Below are 19,340 nucleotides of genomic sequence, written 5' to 3' on the forward strand. Positions count from 1 at the left end.
TAAATGCTGCATGCTGTCTGCCCCGCCTTTGCAGCAGAGTTGTGACAGGACAGGCTCTCTTCATTAGGCTGCATCAGCTAACTCTCACATGGAAAGGCCCAGGCAGGCCATGGAGGTTTGTCACAGAAGAGTATTTATCACACAAGTGCCTGTGAGAAAGCAACAGCAGGACTAGACAGTCACCTGTGGACCCGGGCCACTCTAGCCCCACAGGGCACTCATGGTCACAGTAGAGGCAGCAGCAGCCCCAGGCCTCCTGTGAGGTAAGCCAAACCTCTCCCTGACGGCCTATTTTGGAGGCTCTGCCTTCCAGATTTTGTGAAGTAATGCTGTTGCTCAGTGTTCTAACTTCATCAGCAACTGACAGCACTGACCCAAAACACCTGCCCAGAGTGACCTCTACCTTTATTACAGAGCCACTGAGCTCAGTAGCCAGTCTGCTTCATACACAAAGACCACCACCTGTGGGCTTGGGAAGGGTCGTCTCTAAGGTGCAGCAGGACATGCTATCCCAGATTGACAATTCAGTGACCTTAGAGCGTGACGTCAGCTATTGAAACGGGGAGGTTCCTGCTGCTGCCATCAGTATTAAGTGTTTCTGTCACTGAAAGCCAGAAGTTCATAGGATAGACTGGGCCCATCTCAGGAGTACAATACCTGCATAACATGAAAGAGGCCCCAGGTTCCATCCTCAGCCCTGAAGAAATTATATCAAAATAAATCAGTCCTTGAGCTGGGGAAGCAGCTCAGCTGGTAGAATGCTTGCATGGTGTGCACAAGCCCTGGACCCATCTCTGCCTTCCACAGAGGCTCAGTGTGGTACTGCACACCTGTAGTCCAGCACTCAAGAGGGAGAAGCCAGGGCATCAGAAACTCCAGGTTATTCTATGCTATACAGCAAGTGAGAAGCCAACCTGGATCCATGACACTCTGGAAACGATTCAGGGTGGCTCCAGACCGGAGAAGCAGTGCTGGGGAGGGAGAGGACAAGCAACTGTCACTCTGCTCCTGGTCCCACCAAGCCTGGCTCTGGGCAGTCACTCAACTCCAAGGCTAGTTGCTGGTCCACCAGGAGAGAAGGCCCAGGCCTGGCTCACTGATCGATCCCTGCCAGACAGAAAAAACAAGTACACTCATCACTACTCAGAGCTGGGCTGCCTGGGACAGGAGGGACTGGTACCCCACCCTATTCAGCACCTAGCAGGCCCAGCACAGGCAAAGGAGGCTGGGGAGAGACTGGGAGCCATTATCACCACTTCTGTCCTAGCTCGCCAGGATTTTAGGAAAGAGGCTCCAAAGCCTCAAGTGGGATCAGGTAATCTTTCCTCAACCCCAGACCTGTCTTTCTGAGCTCCCCGAGTGGCACAGAAGGGGAGCCTGAGAAACCCTCTCTAGCCTTAAAGATCGTGATATCCAAATTCTCACCTTGCCTGCCCATCATCTACAGCAACCTTGTTACCTCCTGGCCCCAACCCTCCAAAGCAGACTAGTGTGATTGACAGGTAACAAGAGACCTGACCTGCTAAGAGAATTCTAGGAATGAAACCTCAAGAAAGCAGTCTCCTGTCAGCTTACCACAAGTGTATACGGTGCATCCTTCTTTGGCAGCTCCTCACTTGAAGAGGCAGCCTCAGCCGAGCTGGGTCCTGAGGGGGATGTGTCCACAAAGCTCTCATCCACCACCCTGAAGCGGATCTCCTCCCCAGTGTCCATGTACAGGTCATGAGCGCCTTCCTCCGTCTCATACTCCCACACCCATACTTGTTCTGTTTCATCACTGGAGTCCAGCGTCAAGGCCACAGTCGTGCCATGGGAGTCCTCTGAAGTACCTACCCACCTTAAAACCAACCCTACATTAGGTTGAGACTATTTGTACTAGGAAATACAGAAAAAGCTGCTTTTGCCCCTTGGAGAGGAGCCAGTTTGTACCAAGACACAAAATGAGAATGATATTCCCATGTCTAAAATTAGAACTATCCAGGTACCCTGTGCTTCTCATTTAATCCTCAGGCAGACAGGTCCTGGAAGATGAGAGGCAGGGTGCAAAGAGAGGCTGAGCCCAGCGCTACTCCTCCCGATAGCCTGCAGGGCCACACTGCCCTCTAGTGGCACACTGCATTCTCCATATCAGCCAGGAGCCATGAGTGCAGTTGTGACGTACCACCTGAGCCTCTCCTGGGACCAGTGACATTCCCATTGAAACAGCCCAGAGCTGGGGTGAAGACAAGCAGCTCTGCACTCCGGGCCAACTCCAAAAACCCATCCCATATCCTGGCAAACGGAGGCAACCAGCCAGGGTGAAGCCACTGGGAGACATCTACACTGACTCCACAGAGCGGGCAGGGTCACCACAGTAGTGGGGCTGTCCACTTGCCCCAAATCATACTTGAGAGGATACAACTTGGCAGGCTGCTGCAGTGACTCAGGGGGGATGAGAATGTCTTCAAAGAACCCTAAAGAGACTGAAGAAAGATGACATGAGATGGGGGCTTCAAAGGGACAGCCCAACAGAGATGACAAGTCCCTTTCCCAATGGCCCAGGTGTCTCCAAAGGCAAGTGTCCCCTCCTTCCTCAAAGCCCCACTTCTAGAACTATACTATCCACATGGGCTGAGCAGCCCGGGCGGCTCCAAGTCCAGAGCTCCCAGCTCACTGCACACAGACAGAGCACAGGCACCAGAGCCTGTCACCTCCACCAGTCAGCACCCACTCTCAGCTCCTAAGCTGCGGCCTTACCCCATCCTTGACCGTGAGGGCTGAGGCTCCCCTCGTTTGGCCCTGAAGCTGGACAGCTGCTCTGATGCCACAGGAAAGATTCAGCTGGATTCTGGACCACACGGTCAGCATGCACTGCCCACCCCACTGTGTTCCCTTCTGACCCAGAAGTCAGGGCGCCTTACCATGCACGCCCTCTGGGCTGCAGCCTTTGATCTTCCCAATGAGAATCTCATCCAGGAAAGGGTGGAACACCACGTAGCGGAAATGGACTAGAAAAGAGGGCCACACTGTTAGTCACACCAGGCCTGCCAAGGCCACAGAGCCTGGAGCCACTCATGTTCTCCAGCGTCCACCTCCCTTCCCCAGTGCTTCGTGCCGAGTCGTCTTGCAGGCCTAGACGTGTCCACTAAGGCAGAGAACCAACCTTCCCTCACTTATGCAAGGTCACAGCTTGGTCCCCACAAGGAACCATCAGCACCTGCTGCCCTGGAACCAAGGCTGGCTTCCAAAGCCATCTCAGTCGTACCCGAGCCTAGATTCTGGGCCATTAGTGACTCCAAAGTCAACTGCAAACAACCTCCAGGCTGTGTCTTTCACATTCCAAAAGGACAGAAGAGACTGGCCAGGCTGGAAAGGAAGCTCCTGTCTCCTGATGCTGAGCAAGGTTGTCCTCAGCACAGAGCTGACCTGGGCTAGGATACTAAAACCGCCTCGGCTGCCTGCCTGTGGTGAAGGGACACATGGTGACTTCGTGGCTTCTCAGGCCTGCCCTTTGTGCTTCCTACTCACCTGAACCCAAGGAAAAGGTTGGCTAAAGCTGTACCAACACCAGAATGATTCCTGGCCTCAGCAGAGACTCACTGGCCCTCTCAACCAGGAAGAGGCCCTCTACCATCAGACTGCCTATATGAGCCTCCTGTGACAGACGCCCTGTTCCACCGGCACAGTCCTCCTGCCCACTCAGCCATGGATAGACTCTAAGGCAGTGGTTCTTAGTCTTCCTAATGCTGTGGCCCTTTAATACAGTTCTTCGGGCTGTCGTGACCCCCTCCAACCATAAAATCATTTCATTGCTACTTCATAACTAATTTTACTACTGTTATGAATACTAATGTAAGTATCTGATATTCAACCCACAAAGGAGTTGTGACCACAAGCTGCGACTTGCTGCTCTACATCTTTCCCCAAAAAAGGCCAGCAGGCTGAACGCACCTTCCTCAGACAGACTTACTACCACCAGCACAGGCTTCTACTGGGACTCCTTCAGCAGCCTAGCCTGCCAGCACCCATCTTCGGACACCAGGGCCTACCATGCCCAGCTCTGTCCAACTGCACTCTACCTTCTGTGAGATGACAACCTGAGGATGACCGAGGCTTCTGCTAACTCTCCAGAATCCAGCCAGGAGAGGCATGGGTCACTTACACACAGGGTGGAAAGCCCCGCCTTCCATAAAACCTAGCATTCAGCCCAAAGCTTCTGCCAGGCTTAGTTTGGCACAAGGCTTACTGGGATATGTAAGCCCATGCCCAGAGCCTAAACACCATACCTGAAAACAAGTGGTGAACAGCTCGGGGTACACACAGTACAACACCAGTCGGCCTTGAAAGGGAGAGTGCAGCCGGGTATGATGGTCCTACCTTTAATCCCAGAACCCTGGAAGCAGATCTTTGTGAGGCCAGCCTGGTCTACATAGTGGGTTACAGGATAGCCAGAGCTACACAGTGAAAGCCTGTCTCAAAACAACAATAAAAGGCTAGAGATGTGGATGAGGCTCTGGGTTTCCATCCCCCAGAAGCCCCAGGGAGGGGAAGCTCCACTTGCTGTTAGTTAAAGAAGACAGATCCCAGGATGTGTCCTCCCCAACCTTTGGGCTGTTGAGTTTGTGAAAAGGACAAATTCCCAATTCGATTCACATGAGTCTGGTCCGCCAGAAAGCAGGAAAGGGTCAGCAAAACACTCAATGAATAGAGAGGCTTGCCACCAAGTCTGAGCCTCTGAGTTTCTGATGCTCCTGCAGGGCTCCATGGCCCTCCGAGGATTTCAAAGCTCCGAGTGGTAATCCCACTGTGTGATTCGCTGTGCCTAGCTGCCCAGCCCTCACCCCAGGGCTCAGAGCCAGAATTCAAACATTGGTCTGTGAGATGTACTTTACATCTCCCACAATGAAACAAGAAATGTGGAGCTGGAGAGATGGCTCAGTGGTGAAGAGCACTGACTACTCTTCCAAAGGTCCTGAGTTCAAATCCCAGTAACCACCTGGTGACTCACAACCATCCTTAATGGGTTCTGATGCCCTCTTCTGGTGTGTCTGAAGACAGCTACAGTGTACTTACATATAATAAATAAATGAATCATTAAAAAAAAAGAAAAAAGCCAGGCGGTGGTGGCGCATGCCTGTAATCCCAGCACTTGGGAGGCAGAGGCAGGCAGATTTCTGAGTTCGAGGCCAGACTGGTCTACAGAGTGAGTTCCAGGACAGCCAGGGCTACACAGAGAAACCCTGTCTCGAAAAAACAAAACAAAACAAAAAAAAACAAAAACAAAAACAAAAAAAAGAGAGAGAGAGAGAGAGAGAAAGAAAGAAAAGAAGAAATGCAGGGTGTTAGGGACAATAAAATCCAATCCTGGAGACCAAGTGTCAAATATACCAATGTCCCAGGCAGCAATGTTTCTGGTCTTCCTGAAGTTCGGACATCTGTTGGCACTGGCCTCTCGGACAACAGGGTCTTGGTTCAGCTCAGCAGCATTCTGAGAACAGAAGCCTTGCCCTTGGCCAAGAGCACAGCCCAGCTAGGCCTGGCGCTCTGCTGAGAACAGAGCTCCTCAGCTTTCTACACTCTGGGCTCCCTTTCTACTCATGAAAATGCCTGAGCCACACAAAGACAGCCTGTCTCCTGGGGCTCTCTGCAGAGCTCAGCACCCATGTCACCTGATCAGCCTCGGGGTGTCAGCGCAGATCCCAGGCTGTCCCCAAACGCTTCAGAACACTCGCAAAGTCCCCTGGGGCTTGTATGTCTGTCACTTTGCCTCTGCTCTATGAACAGGCCGGGCAGGGTGTATGTAGATCCACACTGCTGCCCGGTGCCAGGAGACAGAGCTACAGAAGAGCCCTGGACACCAGCCCCGCCCACCACTCCTCAGGTTCCGCCCAGCAGATGCACATACATACCTTTGAGTTTTACTGCAGTTTCCCTCAACAAGGGGCAGAGCCTGTTTCTCTATCCTGTAGTTTTAGCCATGTGACAGTGGCATTCAGGTATGCTGAAGACATACTTAGGCGCAGAACTTTGGACCTGCCCTGGCTAACTGCACAGAAGAGGACCACCCAAGTAGCCCACAGAACCAACAGAACCAACAGAACCAAGCGATCCCCTCAGCGCCCGCCGAGGTCCAGTCCTGAGCTCTGCTGTATCAATTCCTTAGTCCTTCTGGAAGCCTGAAGAATAGACTCTGCTATCACTGTCAGATAGCCCAGGCTGGCTTGGACCTCCTGATCCCCCTTCTGGAAGCCTGAAGAATAGACTCTGCTACCACTGTCGGATAGCCCAGGCTGGCCTGGACCTCCTGATCCTCCTCCTGGAAGCCTGAAGAATAGACTCTGCTATCACTGTCAGATAGCCCAGGCTGGCCTAGACCTCCTGATCCTCCTTCTGGAAGCCTGAAGAATAGACTCTGCTACCACTGTCCGATAGCCCAGGCTGGCCTGGACCTCCTGATCCTCCTTCTGGAAGCCTGAAGAATAGACTCTGCTATCACTGTCAGATAGCCCAGGCTGGCCTGGACCTCCTGATCCTCCTTCTGGAAGCCTGAAGAATAGACTCTGCTATCACTGTCAGATAGCCCAGGCTGGCCTGGACCTCCTGATCCTCCTTCTGGAAGCCTGAAGAATAGATTCTGCTATCACTGTCAGATAGCCCAGGCTGGCCTGGACCTCCTGATCCTCCTTCTGGAAGCCTGAAGAATAGACTCAGCTATCACTGTCAGATAGCCCAGGCTGGCCTGGACCTCCTGATCCTCCTGTTTCTACCTCACAAGTGTTGGGATTAGTCATGTGTCGTGTCACCATTCCCACTCAGAGGCCACACGCGTGCACTCATGCATGCTCCTCGCACACATATGTATATAATATGGGATCAGAGGACAATTCTGTACAGTCAGTTCTCTGGATTGTGTAACTAGCACATTATTTACCCCTGAGCCACTTGCTGGCCCCGAAGGACACTTTTAATTGCTGTATCCTACCCTTTAGGGCCCTAGACCCAATTAGGCTGCTCTTCCCCTGCCTGCTGCTCTCCAGCCGGAAACAGCCACACTTAGGGCCCTTGCCTAGTGGGTCATCTCACCACGAACAATAAGCAGCATGGGGACGAGGCACATATCAGGGGCTCTAGATTGAACCTGAGGGACACACAGGCTGAACTGAATCGAAATCTCAAAACTGGTGGCTTTGAGCATACCCCATCCACACCGATGCCTCACAGGTGAAGAAACTAAGGCCCAGGGGGGACATGAGTACCCAGTCACTGAAGTCAATTCCTAGAAGAATTAGGACTACAACCCAGGTCTCCCACCATCAAGAGGCATGGCAGATTGATTTTTGTTTTTTGTTTTGTTTTTTTTTTTGCTACAGAAAAATGAGCCCCAAGAAATATGGCACCCTAGGAAGAGAAGGCACTCACCTTTGGTGTGCGATGCTCCATCCCCTGGGAATACATAGGCATCCTCCAGCTTGGTGATATCAAACAGGCAGATGCAGAGTCCCACGTTGTATACGACCTATGCACACATGCATACACGGTGACCCCAGGGCCAGGCTCCTCCAAAACCCTCCCGACCACAAGCAAGCTCTGTGCATCCCTTTCACTAATGGACAAGAGCTGAGACTGCAGGAGGCCCTCAGGATGCAGAACTCTGTAAGGAGCAGGGCCTGAGCGACAAGCCAGCTTCCAGTACCAGCCCTGCCTCGCTGTGGGACCAGTAAGGACACTACTCTGCCTCAGCTGTCCACGTTCAAATCTGAGACAGCAGCCAGAGTGTTACGTGGTTAGGACGGACATGACGGCTGCTGGTGGCCAGGTCAGACCACAATGACCCATTTGCTGTCCCTGCTTAAGTTACACTTCCCAGTGTACCAAAGTCCATGCCCCAGATCGCAGCCAGGAAGTGTGAGAAGACATCACTCTCACACCTCCTCAGACACACGGACGGGGCTCGCACGGGGATATGTGGCCAAAGCCCTTCCATGGAGCAGAAGCCCACACAGCCTAAGCCACATACTCTGGTGTTCTAAATGACTTGGCTCAGTGTCCACACGTCTACCACCAGTATTACCCCTAGTCACAGCCCTTGGGGGTTGCTCAGTGCTCCCTGCAGTGATCTTCTGTGGGGCTTCTCCCTCAGGATCCAGAGAACTGACCTCAGCCAGGCATGGTGACCCCTGCCTTTGAGAGGGGTGGCGCGGGTATCAGAAGCTCAGAGCCACCTTTGGTTACACGGTGAATGGAAAGTGAGTTCAAGTCCCATGAGATACTGTCTCAAAATTAAGAGGGGAGATGGTATTGGCAAAATGGCTCAGCAGTCAAGCTGCCTGGCACCAATCCTCACAACCTAGGTCAGGTCCGGGACGTCCTGGACCTTCTCAAGAGGTTTGCTCTGGCCTACTCGTATGTGTTGTGGCATATACACCCACATTCAAAATAAATCCATGTCATTTAAAAAAAAAATTAAAGAAAGAAGACCTGGATGTTGTGACTGAATAGGTATGGCCTCCACAAGCCCATAAATTTGAATGCTTGCATCATCAGGGAGGGGCACAATTTGAGAAAGATTAGAAGGATTAGGAGGCATGGCCTTGTTGTGTGAGTGGGCATGGGCTTTAAGTTTCAAAAGCCCAGAGCAGGCAGATGAGGATGTAGCTCTCAGCTACTACCCCGACACCATGCATGCCAAGATGCTTCCACCATGATGCTAAGCACTAAACCTCCGAGACCGTACGCCAGCCACCAATAAGACGCTTGCTCTAGCTGCCGTGGTCATGGTGTTTCCTCTCAGCACTAGAACGGTGACTAAGACTGTGACACACACCTTTAATCCTAGCACCTGGGTGGGCAGAGGCAGACAGTTCTCTGGGATTGAAAGGCCTGCCTAGTCTATAACAAGTTCCAGGCCAGCCAAGGCTACATAGTAAGATCCTGTCTCTGGGAAGGGGTGGGTGGGAGGACAGGGGAAGAGAAAGGGGCTTATGGGACTTTCGGGGAGTGGGGGGCTAGAAAAGGGGAAATCATTTGAAATGTAAATAAAAAATTATATCGAATAAAAAAAAAGAAAAATATATATTGAATAAAAAAACAAAAATAAAAAAACTAAGAATAAAAAAAAAAGTAAGATCCTGTCTCAAAAAAGGAAAAGAAAAATCAGTGAATTCTCTCTTCCGTCTGACAAGCCTCAGATCTGTGTGTATACCTCCTCCTCAGGCCTCAGGCTCCTGTCCTCCCTATAAAGCCAAATTTGCTCTTTCTTTCCGGCTCTCAGAAGGTCACCTCCTACTGACTTGTAAAGAACAGCCTGGACTACAAGGCCCCCAGGGCTCTGTGGTCTGGCTTCTGTCCACATTTCCCAGAACACCCTCTCTGTTCAAAGCTACACCAGCATTCTGTGTGCCTTTTTAGATGCCACAGCACTTCTGCCTCAGGACCTTTGCACATACTAACTGCTGCCTCCACAGATCTTTACATCCAACCCACTCCAACCATCAAGACAAGAGTCTCTCTACGTGGCTTCTCCTCACCATCAGCTCTCAGGTCAATGGCTGTTTCCTCAGAAGCTGCCAATCTCCTTCATCCCAGGTGACGCTCCTCTGTTCTCCAGCTGTGTGCATGTCTGCCCTTCACGGCGTTTACCCCAGCTCATTACAATGAGACCTTCTCAAATCAACTCTTTTCCCTCACTAGCTACAAGGGCAGAGCTTGTGTCTCCCACTGGAGATTAGTGAAAGGATTATGTCAGAGAAGGCCCCTATATTCATAGAAAGGGAAATACAGTAACCAAATGAATACAAGAAAGGAGCTGTGGAGCTGGCTCAGCTGGTAAAGCTGACAGCTAACCGGGCAGTGGTGGGGCATGCCTTTAATCCCAGCACTTGGGAGGCAGAGGCAGGCGGATCTCTTGAGTTTGAGGCCAGCCTGGTCTACAGAGAAACCCTGTCTGGGAAAAAAACAAACTCAAAAAACCACCTCTACTCACACACTGTGGGCAATACAGGTACACAAGCTAAGGCCCAGAGAGCATGACTTGGCCAAGACTGCACAGGAACTGAATAAGGAAACAGGCATTTTCCAGTTTCCGTTTTACAAACCCATTTTGTGCACACTCTCTCCGTTTTGTTTTCTGGCAATACTAAGAATCGAACCAGTGACCCCGCAAGTGTCAAGCAAATTTAAGCACTGTTCAACACCCTGATGCTTTTTGTTTGGGTTTCTTGCTGTTGTTTTGTTTTGAGATAGGGTATCTCCGTGTAGCTGTGGCTGGTCTAGAGCTCCCTCTGTAGAGCATGCTGGCCTCGAGAACTCAGAGATCCGCCTGCCTCTGCCTCCTGAGTGAGGGGATTAAAGACATGCGCTACCGCCAGCAGCTTCGATGCTTTTTAATTTGTTTGAGACAGGGACTAACTATGTTGCCCACGCTGGTCTCGAACCCAGGATCGTCAAAAGCCTCAATAGCAGAAGATGGGATTACAGGTGTGCACTCCCTCGCCAGGCCCATTTACTACCTTGGGTACACATTGTCATCCAACTCTGGTTCATAAGGAAGCGAAGGAAAGAGACCCTGACGTGAAGTTACGTTTAGTGTGCAAGGCCAAGACTGAACCAGGGGACCGCCAGACTAGCAGCGGGACCGGTCCGGACACTGCCGGGAGCCCGAGGGTCCGTTACCTTGTTGGCCAATTTCTTGTTCAGCTCCTCAGCAATGGAGTCGTTGAGTTTCCGCTCAAACTGCCACGGGGGTATGCGCACGGTGTCCACCATCTCCACCAGCACGAACATCCTGTGCTGGGGCTCTGGAAACCGGAGAGGCTGTCAAGCACGGGAGCCTTCGAGCGATGAGGGGTTGGGGGTACCTGAGCCGCCTCCATCCCTTCTCAGCTTCTGACAAGCCAAACCTGCAGCCGAGCCGCACCGGAGGGCCTGGGGTCCCGCATGTGGGTGCCACGCTCCTCTCCCGGAGGAAACTGAGGCCCGTTCCCGCCAGCCGTAGAGGAGCGATGGCCCCACGAACCCCGATCCCGCCCCGTCCCGTCGCACCACGCGCGAAAGCCACGCACCATGCACACGCGTCCAGCGAAGTCGCAACCCAGCGCTCGTCAAACCAAATCAACTCAGCTTCCGGAAAATTGACCAATAAGAAGCATCTGCCCGCCCCTGCAGGTCGCAGAACTACGCAGGCTCCCGTGAGGGGCGGGGTCGGGAGGTGGGCGGGGCCGCCTGCACACTCCGGCTAATGAGAGGAGAGGGGCGGGGTAGTGGGCTGAGAGGGCGGGGTCTCATTCTGAAGCAAGCCAACCCCCGGGCCCCTGAGTGAGTCTAGTTGCTAGGCGACAAGTCCGCACTTCAAGCCTGATTGTCTTTCTTTTGCACAACAGCCAGACAGATCCTTTGAAAATACAAATATAACACGTTCAAAATAGCCTTTACTCCAGACAAGTACTCAAGAGAGTGGGCAAAAAAAGGGTCACCAGGCCTGGATGACAGTAATTTTAAGGGGTGCAAAATTCAGCTCACTCGGTCCTTAAACAGCTGAATGCAAACAATCTCACACTTGTAACACCTGCACAAGGGAAGCTGAGGCTGGGTAATCACTGCAAGTTCAAGGCCAGCCTGAGAGACCCTGTTTTAGAGCCCCCCACCAGCCCCTGGCTCCACCCCCCTCCCCCTTACACACACAAAATTTTTGGTCAACCAGACATGGTGGCAAACACAGAAAAACTATACATTCAGATCAGCTACACAGTGAATTCAAGGCCAGCCTGGGGTACAAGAGATTTATTTATTTTTCTTTTCTTTTCTTTTCTTTCTTTCTTTTTTACTCTTTCCAAAAAAAAAAAAAAAAAAAAAAAAAAAAAAAAAAAAAAAAAAAAGCCTAGCAATGGTGCCACATGCCTTTAATCCCAGCATTTGGGAAGCAGAGGCAGGCAGATCTCAGAGTCTGAGGACATCCTGGTACAAAGCAAGTTGCATGACAGCCAGGACCACACAGAAAAACCCAATCTCATAACACATATAAGACAATAGTGTCCCTTCCCACTGCTGACATGAGAAGTAAGAACTAGTTAGCTACGATCTTCATAATATCAGTAAGTAACTTGTTTTACATTTTTATGTGTATGAAGTGTTTTGTCTGGGTGTGAGAGTGTGTGTGTGTGTGTGTATCAGAAAAGAGCCTCTAATCCCCAGAAACTGGAGTTACATCGAATTGTGAGCCACCAGGTTGGTGCTGGGAATGGACTCCTGGAAGTGACACACAGTGACACATCAGCTGGGTAGACGGTGGATCTGGAGGGGCAGGAGGACTAGAGAGAAGGCTTAGTATGTGGCCTGTGGGAGGAGGAGCAGGCTGGCAGCAGGAGACAGCAAGGAGACAGTGTGAGGAGGTCTTAGGCACTGAGGACAGGGCCAGCCGAGCCTCTGAATCAGAAACAGCCAAACCACAGCCCGAGGGCTTTGGCTAGTAACTGGATGGGAAGCTGGAGGGGGGCCAGGCTGGTGGGCTGTGGAACCCCGAGTTTCAGACTTCAGTCTTCTTTTGTGGTATTCAACTCAACAATTTGTTGGCACAAAGTTTTGGTTTATGGTTTATGTGGTGCTTGAAAGAAAGAAAGAAAGAAAGAAAGAAAGAAAGAAAGAAAGAAAGAAAGATCCGGCCCCTTTACTAATTCTGTGCCATGCTCCATGGATTGTTGGGGTGGCTTACAAAATACACAAATAATTCAGTCCACAAGCTCCCCGGCAGGCAGCAGAGGACCATTGTATGGCTTCTCTCTGCAACATCCGGGCCGAGATCAGTGGCTGGCGGATGGCCAGGGCTTGAAAATATGGCTTATTTGAATGAACAAAAGGGCGACAGAATTGTGATTGCCAAGAGTAAAAGAGTGAGGCTGGGAGCTTGTCGGGGTGTGGAGCTCCCACGCCACAGCCCAGGAATCGGGCACTGCTGACCATGACAATAAAGTTCTCAGTGCCCCACACTGCCCTGCAGAACAGCACCAGCGCCAGGAGAGCTTTCAAAGGAAACAGCTGCTGAGCAGGTTGGGGCACACCTGTAATCCAGGCAAGACCAGCAAAAGTCCAAGGCCAGACTGGGCTACGCCTGAGCCCAGTTATAAGAAGACAAACACTCCTAGGGAAAAGACAAGGTATACAGTCTATCTTATAACAGAAAATGTAAAGCCATGGACAAGAATGATGATGCACTGCTACGGAATGGCATTCAAGATTTATCGTTAAATCTAGAAGTGCAGGGGTAGCAGAGGAGCATGCCTGCAGCCTCGGCCATCCTGGGGCCTGACTCGGGAGGATCTCCAGTGACGAGGAGGTCAAGGCCAGTTGAGGCAATATAGGCAGGCATGACTGTATCAAAGAAAGGGAAAGAAAGGAAAACGCTGGGCATAGTGCCTCCACCTTTATTCCAACACTTGGGAGTCGGAGACAAGTGGATCTCTGAGAGTTTGGGGACAGCCTGGACTACATAGTGAGTTCCAGGAAAGATAGGGCTCCATAGAGAGATCCTGTTTCAAAAGCAAAAATAGGCCAAATTGGAAGTGATGTCGGATTTGTTTTTGTTTTTGTTTTTCAAGACAGGGTTTCTCTGTGTAGCCCTGGCTGTCCTGGAACTCACTTTGTAGACCAGGCTGGCCTGGAACTCAGAAATCCACCTACCTCTGCCTCCCAAGTGCTGGGATTACAGGCGTGTGCCACCATAGAAATCCACCTACCTCTGCCTACCAAGTGCTGGGATTACAGGCGTGTGCCACCATGCCTCATGCTGGCCTGGAAATGATGTCCTGCCGGGCAGTGGTGGTGCACGCCTTTAATCCCAGCATTCCGGAGGCAGAGGCAGGCAGATTTCTGAGTTCGAGGCCAGCCTGGTCTACAGAGTGAGTTCCTGTCTCGAAAAACCAAAAAAAAAAAAAAAAAAAAAAAAAAAAAGGAAGTGATGTTGCCTGGTTTTAATGCCAATGTGGAAACTTGAGGATCGGATCGGGGGTTCAAAGCCACTGCCTGCTACATCGTTAGTTTGATGACAGCATAGTCTACACCATTTCTATCAAAATCATAAAAACAAATAAAAAAGCAGTTAAGGTCTTGTTTTCTTTCCTTTTCTTTCTCACATCTTAGAAAGAAAGAAAGAAAGAAAGAAAGAAAGAAAGAAAGAAAGAAAGAAAGAAAGAAAGTAAGTCAGGGGGCTGGAGAGATGTCCCAGCAGGTAAGGACACTGACTGTTCTTGGAGAGGTCCTGAGTTCAATTCCCGGCAACCACATGGTAACTCACAACCATTTGTAATGGGATTTGGTGCCTTCTTCTGGTGTGTCTGAAGACAGCAACAGTGTACTCACATACACAAAATAAATCTTCTTTTTTTTTTTTTTTAAATCTGTCCTTGGCCTCTTTTCCTTGCAGCAAGCGTTCCAGTTTTCCACTCGCTCTGTCTACAGAGCTGCCCGAGGCAGTCAACAGCCTTGCTGTTTCCAGTTTCTTTCTTCTCTGCTTTTTTTTTTTTTTGGTAGGTTTTATACCGTTCGAGCTGGCTTTGAGCTCACTATGAAGCTGAGGGGCTGAGGTTGACCTTGAACATCTGGCCCTCCTATGTCCACTTCCCACGTGCTGGGATTAGAGGCCTGCACCATCACGTACCCACATTAGGATTCTCACTCTGGGGTCAGGTGTGCGTTCACATTCCTGTGATCTCAGTTTTCAGGAGGCAGAGGCTAGAATGAGTGAGTGTGAGGCCAACCTGAGCTACAATGATGAGACCCTCAAAAAAAAGATAGACAGACAGACAGACATTTTCACTGTTGTGCTGGATGAGGCCTTTGGTTCTGCGCATGCTGGGCATGTTTGAGGCCCTGTGTTCCATCCCAGTCTTAATCCCAAAGATTCAAGGAGAAAGACCACTGACTCAGATCATCATGGCCAAATTAGTTAAATTGAGCAATTGATTAAAGCAAACGTTCTTATTCTTGTACACAGGGCTCCCCCAAGGTCAAAAAGTCAGCATTGCATGTGGGAAAGACAAGCTCTTACAGATCAGAGGCAGGGGGTTTCCAAAGAGGGGATTTGGCAGGCAAATTGGTGTGGTTACAGGAGCAGAGTGTAACAAAATGGTCATAACAACAAGTGGTTATAATAACCTTTTGAAACAAAGGTAGGGTATCAAGATGGTCATAGCAATATTTAGAAAAAGAAACATGGATGAGGGAGGGGGAGCAGGGACTGGGAAGAGAACAGGGAAAGGAAACTGCAGTCGGGGTGTAAAATAAAGAAATTTAAAGAAACAAAGACACGGTCCTTGTTTCCTGGCACAGGCAGTGCAGAACCATTTATAGTGGAGGTTACAGTCGGGACATAGCCTGATCCTTGAGAAACAGAGGGTTAAACATAAACTGGCAAGATCCTAGACTGTCTTTACATTAAGATTGCTTACAAGCCCAAAATGGAGGCAGGCTGGTTCATCCCCAGCACAGTAATAAAATAAAGTTACATCTTTCTGTCTGGACCCTGAAGTACAGAGTCTTTTTTGGGGAGGAGCCAGGATGAGTCCTCCCTGATGTCCCCTTTTAAATCACAAGCCACCTGCCACCAGCCCCACTTCCCCCACTTCCTGCTTACTAGTTCTCTGAAACATTTATTGCCTTCTAACATACAGCACATAGTTATTAGGTTGTTTTATTGCCTTCTCCATGAGAAGTTCCTGCTTCGTTCTGGATTCTCCATCGTCTAGAAAAGAGCCAGGCTAGGTGTTTGTAAGCTTCCTAAGGACCTGAGTTTGATCCCCAAGACCCACAGGCTGAAAGGAGAGAACCAGCTAGGCAGTGGTGGCACATGCCTCTAATCCTAGCACTCTGGAGGCAGAGGCAGGAGGATCTTTAAGTTAGAGAACAGCCTGGTCTACAGAGCGAGTTCTAAATCGGCCAGGACTACAGGGAGATACTCTGTATCAAAAAAACAACAACAAAAGTTTCCTCCAAAATCTGTCTCAGGTCCGACTGGCCATCTGACTATGAGAGAGAGAGCAAACCAAAGCAGCCCAGGAAATGATATTATGTGCTTTTCAAAGAGCTAAAAAGTAGAGTATTCCCAACAGGAATGCTGTTGCTTTTCTCATCTCCTTTCCTTGGTTTTAAGTGATGCTCTAAAACTTTTGCTAAAATATAAACTTCATCTAAAGATTCATCTGAGTATTGTGTACATTTTCTGTATCTTCAGAGTTTTAAATATAGTTAGGTGATGGTGCTGCACACCTTTAATCTGATCTTTGAGTTCGAGGCCAGCCTGGTCCAGAGAGGGAGTTCCAGGACACTCAAGGCTGCAAGAGAAACCCTGTCCAGGAATACCAAAAAATAAAAATTAAAGAATAACCAATTCTCCAAACCTCTACCCTCCTCCCACACCCCAGGGCGAGTGTGTGGGAGACATGCATAAAAAGATCCATTCCTCCTATTTTTTTAAGTGCCTAAAGAGATTATGTCTGACAAAACAGTACTTAGGTTATTGAGGATGGTGACCAGCTGGTGGCAGGGTGTAGAAAGGGCCATCCCAATTTACAGGGCAGACATATTACCCCAGGCTGGACATGTCCTGTGGCAGCAGAGATGGGTGCCCAGGGGATAAGAATCCACTTCAAATGCACCGTGGCAGAAAGAACAAGAATATCCCGAAGCCAGAGTCTGAGCTTTTTATTTTTAACCCTTCAACTGCCTTTTAAAAAAAAAGGATTTATTTATTATTATATGTGAGTACACTGTAGCTGTCTTCAGACACACCAGAAAAAGGCATCAGATCTCATTATGGATGGTTGTGAGCCACCGTGTGGTTGCTGGGATTTGAACTCACGACCTTCAAGAGCAGTCAATGCTCTAAACTGCTGAGCCATCTCTCCAGCCCAGCCCAGCCCACCCCATCGTGCCTTTTTGAACCCTGCATCTTAACATCACCTGCAATGGCAGCTATGTGAGGCAAGTCCGTTGTTTTGCTCTCCTCTGAGACAGAGACTCACTATGAGTGGAAGGCAGACCTGGAACCTACTTGTGGACAGACCGTTCTGGCTTCAAACTCAAGGCAATCCTCCTGCTTCACCATCCCGAGTGCTGGGATTACACGTATGAGCCACTAACCTGGGTGGGCAAGGCTCTTAACCTATTCTCACCTAGACTTTCTCTCTTCCAGGCGTCTGGACACCACTGGGATCTGTGTGCACTGAAGGGTTAAATCGGCTGATGCCCTGCGGGTCGGGGCCTGGCACTGTCCTCGGTCATGGTGGATTTCAGGAGAGACTGAGGTGTGTCCAGAGGACCTCCATGCTGTTAGGTTCTCCCCTCCCGTCTCTCCCTTCTCCCCGGTGAGGAAGGCTTTCCAGGAGACAGGCTTGAATTTTCAAGCTTCTCACAAAAATAGCCTTCACACAGAGCCCCTGGATGCGAGCAGACGATTTCTTTGTTACTCAGCTGCTGGTGGGTGGGCGGGTGTGTCTCTGCTGCTCACTTCCTGAATGAACAGCTGTGGTCTCTGCGTGCGTGGGGTAATCACCACACTATTTCAAACCTCGGCCACCCGCCTTCATTCACTGTGCGCAGCTGCCTGACAGCCCTGGCTTGCGTTCACCAGTGGCAGGATCAGAAAGGAAACTGGATGAGAAGACCTTAGCTGCAGCCTTAGCCTGCCTGGCCCACAAAGGACCAAATCCCCTCCCCCCCACCCCACACCCCCACACCCCCACCCCACCCCCAGACTCCACACAAACCGGCCTTTGAGCCTTGCCTCCCACCTCCAGTCCCAACTCCTAACAGTGACTTGCCCCACTCTTCCTGCTATATCGGCCCTACCAATTCATCTGAGGGATCCCTCTGCCCACAACTGCTTTCTAGGCTCAGGCAAGCCTGGTTCATCCCTGGAGCTCAGAGAAATCCTCCTGGGCCACTCCCTGGTCACTCAGTTCAAGGCCACTGGAAAGCCAGACTGAGCACTAATGTTGGATCCCAGGTTGGTCCCTGGCTCTGTTGGACCAGAGTAGACTAAGGAGTCTGGGACTGAGAGGGAAGAGGTGGGTCATTCCACCATGTGACACCAAATCGTCCCCCGCATGTGGGAAAGTGGACGGCAGGCAACCAAATTCTCAAGAATCCATCACTGCCTTGCCTTCCTCTGTGAGGACAGGTTAATGCGTTTGGAAGATTCTGTGAGTTTAAAGCCAGCCTGCGCTAAGTAGTGAGTTCAAGGCTACTCAGGTCTCTGTTCTGCCAGTCTATTACTTCTGAGCTGTAAGACAATGAAGCCCCTGAGAGAAGGAGGAAGAGATGGCAGAGTAGAGAATTTGGGGGTTGAGAAGAGAAAAGGTGGGGGAAGGTTCAGTAGCAGTAGCACGTGCTTATGACCCCAGCATCCAGAATATAGATGCTCAGCAGTTCACAGTTGTCCTCTAGCACAAGTTCAAACCTAGCCTGGGCTACATGAGACCCTGTCACAAAAACAAACAAGGGAGGCAGAGACAGGTAGCACACACCTGTGACCTCAGCTCTTAGGAGGCTGAAGCAGGATCGTCACAAGCTTGAGGCCTATCTGGGCTACACAGATAGACCTTGTCTCATAAAAAAGACAAAGAAGGAAATGGGGAACTAACTGAAAGAGAGAGGAAGACTCCTTGGTGTGGTGCTTGGAACGGGACTAGAATAAAGGCAGCACTCTGGGTCTCTGCGGACACAGACAGAGGCCCAGTCTCTCCTGTACTGTCAGAAGCCAAGACTGAGTATAACTGATCTAAGAAGCTATAGGAAGGGCCATATACAAAGGTGCTCACCCCTAATCCCAGGACTCGAGAGGCAGAGGCAGGCACATCTCTGTGAGTTCAGGTCCAGCCAGGTCTACAGAATCAGTTCCAGGCCAACCAAGGATGTCCCTGTCTAAAAACAAAAATAAAACAAAAAGCCCACAACAACAACATTTCTGGGCTTGTGGGCATGCATGGTGTTGCAACCCAACCCCCTATAACCAGGTCACTAACATAGGCAAATTCCTCTCCCTGCTGGGTCTCCCTTTCCTCTCTAGAACAGTAAGGTCTACAAAAATGAGCGAGTCTGTCACGTGCATAAAAAAGGTCAAAGGCCCAGGTGGTGGTGGTGAATACCTTCATGCCTGCCACTCAGGAGGTAGAGGCAGGTGAATCTCTGTGAGTTCGAGGCTAGCCTGGTCTACAGATTGAATTTCAGGACAGCCAAGGCTACACAAAGAAACTCTGTCTTGAAAACAATAACTAAATAAATATAAATAAATAGGGGGCTGGAGAGATGGCTCAATGGTTAAGAGCACTGACTGCTCCTCCAGAGGTCCTGAGTTCAAATCCCAGCACCTACAT

The 19,340-nt window shown here is 50.4% G+C and overlaps 2 protein-coding genes across 4 annotated transcripts in view; one reads left to right on the forward strand and one right to left on the reverse strand.

Annotated features, from left to right (window-relative positions):
- On the reverse strand, positions 1 to 11,105 carry Polr3h (RNA polymerase III subunit H). 3 transcript variants are annotated; one of them, XM_052160938.1, is made up of 7 exons: positions 11,040 to 11,105; positions 10,651 to 10,775; positions 7,399 to 7,495; positions 2,901 to 2,987; positions 2,399 to 2,462; positions 1,576 to 1,777; positions 1 to 1,107 (listed from the first exon to the last, which is right to left on the reverse strand). In XM_052160938.1, the coding sequence occupies exons 2-7, from the start codon at positions 10,759 to 10,761 to the stop codon at positions 1,054 to 1,056; spliced, it is 615 nt and encodes a 204-aa protein (XP_052016898.1). In that variant the 5' UTR covers positions 10,762 to 10,775; positions 11,040 to 11,105; the 3' UTR covers positions 1 to 1,053. The 3 variants fall into 3 exon arrangements, with proteins under 3 accessions (XP_052016898.1, XP_052016899.1, XP_052016900.1); XM_052160939.1 differs by having other exon boundaries at positions 10,651 to 10,808; XM_052160940.1 differs by lacking the exon at positions 11,040 to 11,105 and adding an exon at positions 10,878 to 11,008.
- Csdc2 (cold shock domain containing C2) overlaps positions 10,818 to 19,340 on the forward strand; it is a 24,193-nt gene continuing 15,670 nt past the window's right edge. The window contains exon 1 of the mRNA XM_052160357.1: positions 10,818 to 11,165. Coding sequence (XP_052016317.1) covers positions 10,818 to 11,165 — 348 coding nt within the window. The remainder of the gene's footprint in view (positions 11,166 to 19,340) is intronic.

This window comes from Apodemus sylvaticus, chromosome 17 (genome assembly GCF_947179515.1).
Source record: "Apodemus sylvaticus chromosome 17, mApoSyl1.1, whole genome shotgun sequence".
Taxonomy (NCBI): Eukaryota; Metazoa; Chordata; class Mammalia; order Rodentia; family Muridae; genus Apodemus; species Apodemus sylvaticus.